Here is an 8,709-nt window from a genome sequence, read left to right on the forward strand (position 1 = left end):
AGCTGGACGAAGTGGCCGGGGAGAGGGAAGTCTGGGCTTCCCTGCTTAGGCTGCTGCCCCCGCGACCCGACTCTGGATAAGCGGAAGAAAACGGATGGATGGATGAACATTTATAATGACTGTTCCATTAAGTGTCCCTGAAAACCTCACCAGTGACAGCAGGCAACTACCTGAATGTGACTCACTGCACCTGTGTAATTTTCTGCCATCACAAGTCAAAATCATTATTATTATGGTCGAAATAAGGCCACAGTCAGAAAAGCACAGATGTTAGCCTTTTAATGAAGTTCACGATTACTCTGTTCTACTCCGGTGTCCCAGTTAGTCACGGCAGTGTGACAATGAATCACGCATGCATAATACCAGGTCCCCGAAATGAATCTTTTTTACATCTGTGCTTTTCATATTCAGAATGTCTGCCATAAAAAAAATCGATTGTCCTCTGTTGTCTCACTCTCATGAGTTACAACCTGTAAACATGACTACTGAGTAAACAGTGAATGCCTCTGCGCGGTACATTAACTTGTTTTCTTCATTTAGATTTATGTCACTCACCAGTGAGATTATAGACGTTAGGGAACAGTCAGTCACACTGGAAATATTGTTCTCTTGGCTGAAGTGAGCCAAAGCTTTTGTGATAGTCGGCTTTGTCAAAATAAGAGCCGTGAGAGTGTGAGGCAATCAATCCAAATTAATAAATCAAGATAATGTCGCAGGATCAATAATAATTTTCCCACAGTCTATTAATCTACCTTTTCAGGCGCCATCTCTATAACAGCTTTTCACTCCATGCAGCTCCGAGATCAACCTGGAAAAACTCTCAACCTGCTAATTGTAAAAACGAAACGCTAATCACCTTGTGACTAATGATCTATTTTACTATGCAGACAAAGAAAAGGTGTTAAAACATGACAGACAGGCATGATGAGCTGGATTGAGTTGACCCTCTGTCACTAATTAACAACCAGAGAAGAGGACCTAATCAGGGAAATCAGATAGTATTTGGATGTGAAAGGGTTTTAAATGTTGTTTTCTGTTACAAACACATTAACTTACTGAGACAGAAATTACTTCACGAAGCACAAATAAAAAGAAAGATGAAATAAGAGGAAGATAAAGGTAAAAACATGATTTAAAGGATTAAAGGTTCAGTGGAATATAATAAGTAAGTTTTCTTTGGTGTACAATAACCTGAAAATAAGAATTATTGTGTTTTTTTTGTTACCTTAGAATGAGCTGCTCATTTCTGCATAGATATAAACATATCTACATAGTAGGGTTGTCTGCATTTACTTGTTAAATACGATTCAATAAAGGTCCGAACATGATGCGTTATTTTCTAAAATCATGTAAATCGCCAGCTGACATTTCTGTGTGTAAGAGGGAGTGTAAGACTGGCTTTTAAAGCTAGTGTGATGATACTGGTACCAGCTGAAACTAGAAGACCTGAGGATTTCAGTGGTACCAACCATGTCATCCTAGAAAGGAAGGGGGCAAGCAAACACCCCAAAGTTAGGTAAAATTTTGGCGATGGAAAAACGGCATTGTCATTTCACAGGTGTCCCTTGACCCCTGACCTCAAGATATCTGAATGAAAATGGGTTTTGTGAGTAACCGTGACTCTTCCCTTTACGGAAATGTCCATTTTATGCTAGTCCCATCCAGTTTTTCGGTGTCACTTGATTCCTAATCAATCTGGTAAGAATCGCTCCACCTCATCAATATGACAGAGAACCTACAACTACCAGAATGCACTGCGCCACACCAGATCAAGAAGCACTCCCACTGATAGGTGACGTAATATAAACTCATCAGTTTGACACAATGGCGTCCCGCTGGAAACAAACGATCTTGTATTACAGTTAAATGGGAAGCTACAATTTGTTTCCGAAAACATCTGAGGAGAGAAAAATGCAACTCAGACACATTCTGGTTTAGTTTTGCCGTTTGATTTTAGTTTATCACAGTTCATTTATGCATACTGCTCACATTATTCTGATAAAAACCTAGTTAAAAATCAGCAAACTATCATTATTAAATTATTGAAAATAATCAGTTATTGCAGTTTTAATCATTTCTTTAACGAAATCAGTAAAATCTATAAATAAACAGCCTTATTTAATTGTGGAAAAGGGTAAAACTCATATTTATGAAAAAATGAGATATTTTAGAATAATTTGTCACTGTGGCATCTCGTCAAAAAGTTTCACCTTTCATTATCAGTGTTTCCAACTAGTTCTGATGAGTAGCGTGACGATCTCGGTGCACCGTGGGCATGTGTGCCTTTAATGTGAGCAGCATGGAAGTCTCTATTGATGGTTGAAACAGAGGAACCAATTTTTCAGGCGACTCCGGCAGCAGCAGCGAAACCCAATTTAACCTCTCACAGCATATCCTACAGACAGAATCTGTGGGTGAGGCATCACACAAAGTGTCAGAAACATCTGTTCAATCTGTTTTGTGCTCCAGTGGACAGTATGCCAAGATCTCAGGGCACACGGCTCTAAAAATGAAACACTGACAAGTCTGTCACACTTGATAAAAGAGGGAACAATAATAATCCTGTTGAAACTGCTGGGCGAAAGAAAAATGGAGCAGAAGCGAGCTTTGTGCACTCAATACACACACATGCTGCCCAAACGTTTCAGACAGCACAAAGAAAAAGGTCATTTTGTGTCCTCCTCGGCCTCGAGCGGAGGTATTTCGTGCTCCAGACAAACCGCTGTGTGTCCTTCGAGGGGTGAGACACGCCATCACTGGCTCATGACAACGCTGTAGTCACCAGTGACAGAATAGAGTTCACTGGGATGTGAGAAGAACATCTTTCGGGCAACAGATGCACCAGTTCAAACACAAAGCAGCCAACTGCCCGCTATTTGCCATCACGCCCTTAAAAGTTATAAATACAACTAATTAGTCTGCCGCCTTCTTCAGGCCAGCGAGAGGTAATGGCCTCCCCTCCCCTCCGCACCCATCACCCCATGCCCACACACCCTTCTCATGGGATCGGCATGAGTGCTTAATAAGTGCTAAAACTGACAGGAGCAGGATATAAAGGCCCTCTGAGACTCCTCTGTCTCACCACCCTTTGCATTCCCTCACTCATTAAGGAGATTTTAATTGCTTAAATTTCACAGACTCAACCCCGAGAGTCCAAAAGTTACTTACCGTCATAAAAAAAAGGCTGCCAGTTTTTTATTGTCTCTATAGGATTTTTTTTGTGTGTTTTTATTTCTCCAATCATGAGCGAACAGGCCAAAACAGAGCCGTCATGTGCGGGGGGTGTCCCCTGGTACCCCCTGAGGAAATGGTGGCAGTCCAGCAGGCTTTTCAATCACGATGTTGGACTGCCGCCTTTCCTGGAGCCAGGGGACCCTCGGTGGATGGAAGTGGAGCGGCTCCAGAGGAGTCTGGCAGCCTGCTCCTGGCCGGGGTACATACCCGCTCCACTGTTTGTGCCCTACATCTCTGAGTCGATGCATCATCCCGGCCAGAAGATTAGCAAGGAGCAGTACAAGTGGAGGGTCAGCCTGGATGTGTCTCACTTCTTCCCCTCGGAGATTTCTCTCAGCGTCAGAGACGGATTCCTGGAGATTGGAGGTACAGAGCATTTGGTTCTGTTAATTAAACAGCTCTAAAAGTTCACTTTATTAACCCTGTGATTGCCAAGCAAATTGGCTTGATTTCCTCCAAAGCATGGGGAGACAGCAACGAGCCGTTTAACAAGAAATGGCACAAAAAATAGCAAGAAGTTAGTAAAAAGTTACAAGAAAATGAACTGAAAATAATTTTTAAAAAGTGAAAATGACTTGAAGAATGTGTTAATTTAAAAAAAAAAGGTCTTTTTTTGAGACATAATTTTATATATATAATGTATCCTTTGAAACCTTAGCAAATTGGCTTTCTTTAAAAAACATGGGAAGATGCTGACCAACCTTTAAAAAAAAACCCAATGCCCCCCAAAAATAGCGTGAAATAAGTAAAAAGTTACAAGAAAATTACCTGAAAATATTTTTTTTAAAGTAAAAAACAAACAAACAAAAGAAAAACAACCTAGAAAATTACCTTAAAAAAGTGCTATTTTTTCTGGTGATTTTTTGGTGTGTTTTTTTTTGCTTGTAACATAATATATAATTAACCCTTTAAAATCTGAACAAATTGGCTTGATATCTTTCAAATAAGAAGTAACTCAGAAGTTAGCAAAAGAAAAAAGCAAAAAGTACAAGAATATTCCCCAAAAATTAGCGGAAAAAAATGGCAAAGAAACAGGGAGATTACCTGAAAAATGTTTCAAAATAAATTAATTATGGAAAATAATTTTAACTACAATACAGTAAAATAAAAAAAATACAATAAATTTTTTTTTTAGATGCTTTTCCCCAGTTTTTTTTTTCTTAACTTGTTTTTCAAATTTACTAATTTCCTGTGGTTTTCAGAACAGTTCTTGTCAAGTTGCTTATTGCTTTTTCCAATGTTTTCAAAAGAAAACAACTTAGGGATCGAAGGTGTGAATACCTGTTAATCTGTCTCAACCCAGTTGACATCAAGTGACATTCATATGGTTTCAAAGATTTATGAAAATTATGAATATAGTTTTATGGACATTTTTCCCTCATGTTTCGATTACAGCTAATAATCCTCATTACACATTTCTTGCCAAGTTGATCCTTGTGTTTTTTTCCATGTTTTTGAAATAAATCAAACTCATTTTCTCGGGTTTCAGAGGTTTAAACGCTTGTGAAAGGTGTCTGAATGCAGCATAAGAAACCTGAAGCTGATCTAGGTGTTAAAGGGTTAACTCAGAACTTTTACACGCAGGATAGTTTCTGCTCTTAATTCATTATCTGATATCATTATCTCAAAGAGCAATAGAGTTATCTAAATAGACTTCTCTCACAGTTCACAGAATAAAGCCCTTAAAACGAAACGCTGATGAAAAGGGGAGCTGAATGTAACAAAATTAGAAAGCTGCTTAAATAATGTGCTCGGGGAAATCACAGCTCAGTGGCAGAAATTAATTTCCGTGTTGAGCGGTTTTCTCTGTGTTGCTTGATTCAGCTGTGTGTCCTCACATTCTTCCTCCATAAACTGTCATCCATCCCCAGGGAAACACGAGGAGAGGCCAGACGAGCATGGATTTATTTCCAGATATTTTACGAGGAAATACAGGTGTGCAGACTAAACACTGACGTTGACCCGCAGATGATGACACACAGTGCCTTGCAAAAGTATTCACCCCTCTTTGGCTTTTTTTCCCAATTTGTTGCATAATAATCTGTAATTTAAATTGATTTTTTTATTTTTAATTTAAGATTTTTGTAGGGGTGGACAGATTATTAGACTGGCTTAATATTTGGGCCAATATTTGGCATTTTGTCAATTATCTGTATTGGTATTTTATCTAAATGATCGCCAATAAAAATAATTAAATAAAAATTGCAAAGAAGGTGTAACCATTGGAGGAATTTTGCTTATTTTAATTAGTTTTATTTAACTTTTTACTTTGTTTGTATTTATTTCTACTTAGTATAATTCTCTATTAAAGCGACTTTAATGAACCACTATTTCTCCCTGAGGATCAATAAAGTATTTCTGATTCTGATAACATTGTAAACAGGATCCCGTCTTTTTTAGGCTCCCAGCTGAAATCGATGCGACTAAAATCGTATCCACGCTGTCTGTTGACGGTATCCTGACTGTGGAAGCTCCAGTTTCCGAAACCTCAGTTCCTGCAGCCATCATCATTCCCATAAAGGTGATCACACCTGGGATGTTTATTTACATTTAAAAGAATAATTTCATTAAGTTTGCACTTACTTTGGCTGATAAGATTAATATGAGTTGGATTTCTGGATCAATAATGTGAAAATGTGGAACGATAGAATTGTTTGCTCAGTCCATTCAGACACTTAAATGCCCCGTCCACACCAATGGTCTGATTGTTTTAAAAATGTCAAGAGTAAAAGCTAGAAATCTTTCATATTTTGACATATATAAGTAACCTAACTTCTCACGTTGACTGTAAAAACAGTTAAAACACAAACTGTGTAATTCAACAGTATAATTAACAGATTAAAACGTGGCTTACCTTCCCTCCACACCTCACAGTCAGCCATGCTTGTTGAAAAAAGGGGCCGTCGCTGTACTGAAGTCCAGTTTAAATGATGTGGAACACTGTGATTGGCTTACAGACATCCAATCAAATAAGTCTTTGCACGTGGGTGGAGTCAAATGAGAGTAACCATAGATCTAGACATCCTAGAAAAGTTATGACCATTGGACTAAATCATACAATTTGTCACAGGCTACAGAAGAACAAAGTGACTTTACACACTCAAAGAAAAATGGTTAAACCAAAATTATGAAGATAATAAAATTAAGTACAAATACCAAACTGAAACTTTTTTTATAACAAACTTAAATGTATCAAATGTATCAAAGTCTTTAATGGCACAGCTGAAAACAGGAATCCTTCCTCTGGTGCCTGAAGTAAGCTGATTTAGAAAAAACATCCAGGAGGACAGTAATGTGAATTAATAGAAGCTGAGAATGAGTCACATTTTTTTAATGTACTGGCCTTGTTTTGATAAGTTATGAATATCTATGTTTAGTGAAGTGTCTTTTCAAAATTGAGAAATGTTTTGGTGTGCAGGACGATTTTAATGCTTAGAAGTTGGTGTCTTTTGTAAAGCTTGGGGGAAAAAAAGCACAAAAATGAAAAAAAACTAGGTCAAAAAACAACCCTTCAACTTTGGATTTTCCAGTTTACTTCATGTGCAGAAAACCAAACAGCAACTCTTCAGCATGGTAGCGAATGTTATGTTTTCCCCCTCAGTGTCAAAGGATGTGAGGTTTTGTGGATGTTTCCATAAATACCAACAGTAGCCAGTGGTATCGATGGCTCTTAAAACTCTTAAAAAGAAAAAATCTCTGCTAAATGTAAAACCATTCCTTAAAATCAGCTGATTTTCTTCACAAGTTCTGAACAATATCTGCTGATTGCATCCAATTCAACATCTTTCTCGAGAGGACTCGCACGCTGATTCGGAGCCCGAAAACTGAGCGAGCTAACCTTCATCATAACCGCTCATTTCACATCACTGCTGACATTATTTTAAATATTTATGCATGAATGCAGGTGGAGGTGGAGGTGAGTGGAGAAAAACAGGAGGAAGGAGAAGCCCCTGATGCAGAACCAGAAAGCTGCAGAGCACCAGAGGATGAAGCTGTAGAGTCTCAACAAGAGGTCTGTGGCGATCAGGCCGACCCTGGCAGCACCACAGCTGGGCCTCAGAAAGAAGAGAGGAGCGAACAAGAGGAGGAGACCCACGAAAAGCCAGCTGGAGAGACCCACCCTTCAGCGGCTGCAGATGGCGAAAACCCAGACAACCTTCCAGATTTGCCAAAGCAGCACGAAGACCAGGACGCAGAGAAGTCCAAAGAGCCGGAACACAAAGAACCAGCTGCGGATGGAGAGATCCAGGTAATGGCCGGCTCAGGGGAGGCTGCTGAGGAGATCACCCACCCTGAGGAGCCAGAGCCGGGCAAGAGTCCACAGAGCGAGGTCCCGAGCCAGGAGCTGGAGGCTCCCGACATAAAACAAGAAGAAACCGAGTAGAAACACAAATGTGGCCAAAGTCTTGCACACATCACATCATGACAAAACACTGAAACAGCCTGCATAGCTTGCACTTCTACACATGCATTAGATGTAATAGCAACATGTAACCATGCTGTCTTTGGAGCTCCAATAAAGCAATAGCATGTAAAAATGATAAATGGTGTTAGTGTTACTCATTATTTCTACATGCTCTAACTGTTTTAAGTCTTTCAAAAACACGGAAAGCAGGTAAGGAGCATGTTTAGAAGAAATGACCCCAAATTAGCAAGAAATTACGTAAAAGTACAAGAAAAGTATATGAACATTAGCCTGGTCTTGTGCAGTCTGTCTCGTCCATTTGGTCCTGTTTTGTCTTGTTTGCCTTGTTTGTCAAATGTATTTAACAGTCGTGTGAAAATAGGTGTGTATTGTGTATCGACACTGTGTAAATCTGTAAAAACACAAATTAAAATCAATAAGTGGAAAAAAGCGAAAGTTAAAAAAAGATGGAAACTGACCTGAAAAAAATAACCTATCAGAAATTTAAATAATTCTGTAAAATAATTCTAAATTTATTATTAGAATAATTCTAAGTGTAGTTCTTTAGGAATTATTTCCCTGGCTATTTAATTTTTTCATGCAATTTGCTCGACATTTCTTGCCAAGCTGCTCATTGCCTTTTTTCCGATGTCTTTGAAAGAAATCAAACCAATATGCTCAGGGTTCAAGGGTTTAACCCCTTAAAACCTGAGCAAATAGGTTTGCCTTTTTTTAAAGCTTGGGTAGAAAGCAATGAGCATCTTGAAAAGAAATGGCCCCAAAATTAGCAGGAAATTACCTAAAATAGAAAAAAAAGAAAACCAAGAAAATAGGAAGAAAAATCCCAATATGTTTACATTTTTGTAGCATAATCTTAAATGTATGTATATGATAATTATACTCATAACATTTAAGGATGAAAATTGTATAATTTGCCTCTTTTTTCAAACTTATCTCAGGTCATTTTCTTGTCACCTTTTATTCATTCCCTGTAATTTGAGGAATATTTCTTGGCAAGTTCCTCGTTGCAGTTTTCGAAAGAAGTCAAAACCAATTGGCTTATGTTTTAG

The 8,709-nt window shown here is 38.5% G+C and overlaps 2 protein-coding genes across 4 annotated transcripts in view; one reads left to right on the forward strand and one right to left on the reverse strand.

Annotated features, from left to right (window-relative positions):
- The window catches only part of LOC121944421 (coiled-coil domain-containing protein 60-like), an 81,329-nt gene extending 77,775 nt beyond the window's left edge, over window positions 1–3,554 (reverse strand). For all 3 annotated transcript variants that reach the window (XM_042488205.2, XM_088076445.1, XM_088076444.1), the window contains exon 1: window positions 3,442–3,554. In XM_042488205.2, coding sequence (XP_042344139.2) covers window positions 3,442–3,485 — 44 coding nt within the window. In that variant the 5' untranslated portion in view covers window positions 3,486–3,554. The remainder of the gene's footprint in view (window positions 1–3,441) is intronic.
- On the forward strand, window positions 3,014–7,779 carry LOC148189693 (heat shock protein beta-1). Its single transcript, XM_088076446.1, has 4 exons — window positions 3,014–3,600; window positions 5,106–5,169; window positions 5,635–5,755; window positions 7,139–7,779. The coding sequence occupies exons 1-4, from the start codon at window positions 3,243–3,245 to the stop codon at window positions 7,616–7,618; spliced, it is 1,023 nt and encodes a 340-aa protein (XP_087932572.1). The 5' UTR covers window positions 3,014–3,242; the 3' UTR covers window positions 7,619–7,779.
- The last annotated feature ends 930 nt before the right edge of the window (window positions 7,780–8,709 follow it).

Source organism: Plectropomus leopardus, chromosome 4 (assembly GCF_026936395.1).
Source record: "Plectropomus leopardus strain MGB_pleo_1.0 chromosome 4, ASM2693639v1, whole genome shotgun sequence".
Taxonomy (NCBI): Eukaryota; Metazoa; Chordata; class Actinopteri; order Perciformes; family Serranidae; genus Plectropomus; species Plectropomus leopardus.

Excerpts from the sequence above, each read along its gene's own strand:
- LOC148189693 (XM_088076446.1), top strand. The coding sequence starts at position 3,243 with ATGAGCGAACAGGCCAAAACAGAGCCGTCATGTGCGGGGGGTGTCCCC. Across the intron at positions 3,601-5,105 it reads CGGATTCCTGGAGATTGGAG|GGAAACACGAGGAGAGGCCA; the intron begins GTACAGAGCATT and ends ATCCATCCCCAG. Across the intron at positions 5,170-5,634 it reads TATTTTACGAGGAAATACAG|GCTCCCAGCTGAAATCGATG; the intron begins GTGTGCAGACTA and ends CGTCTTTTTTAG.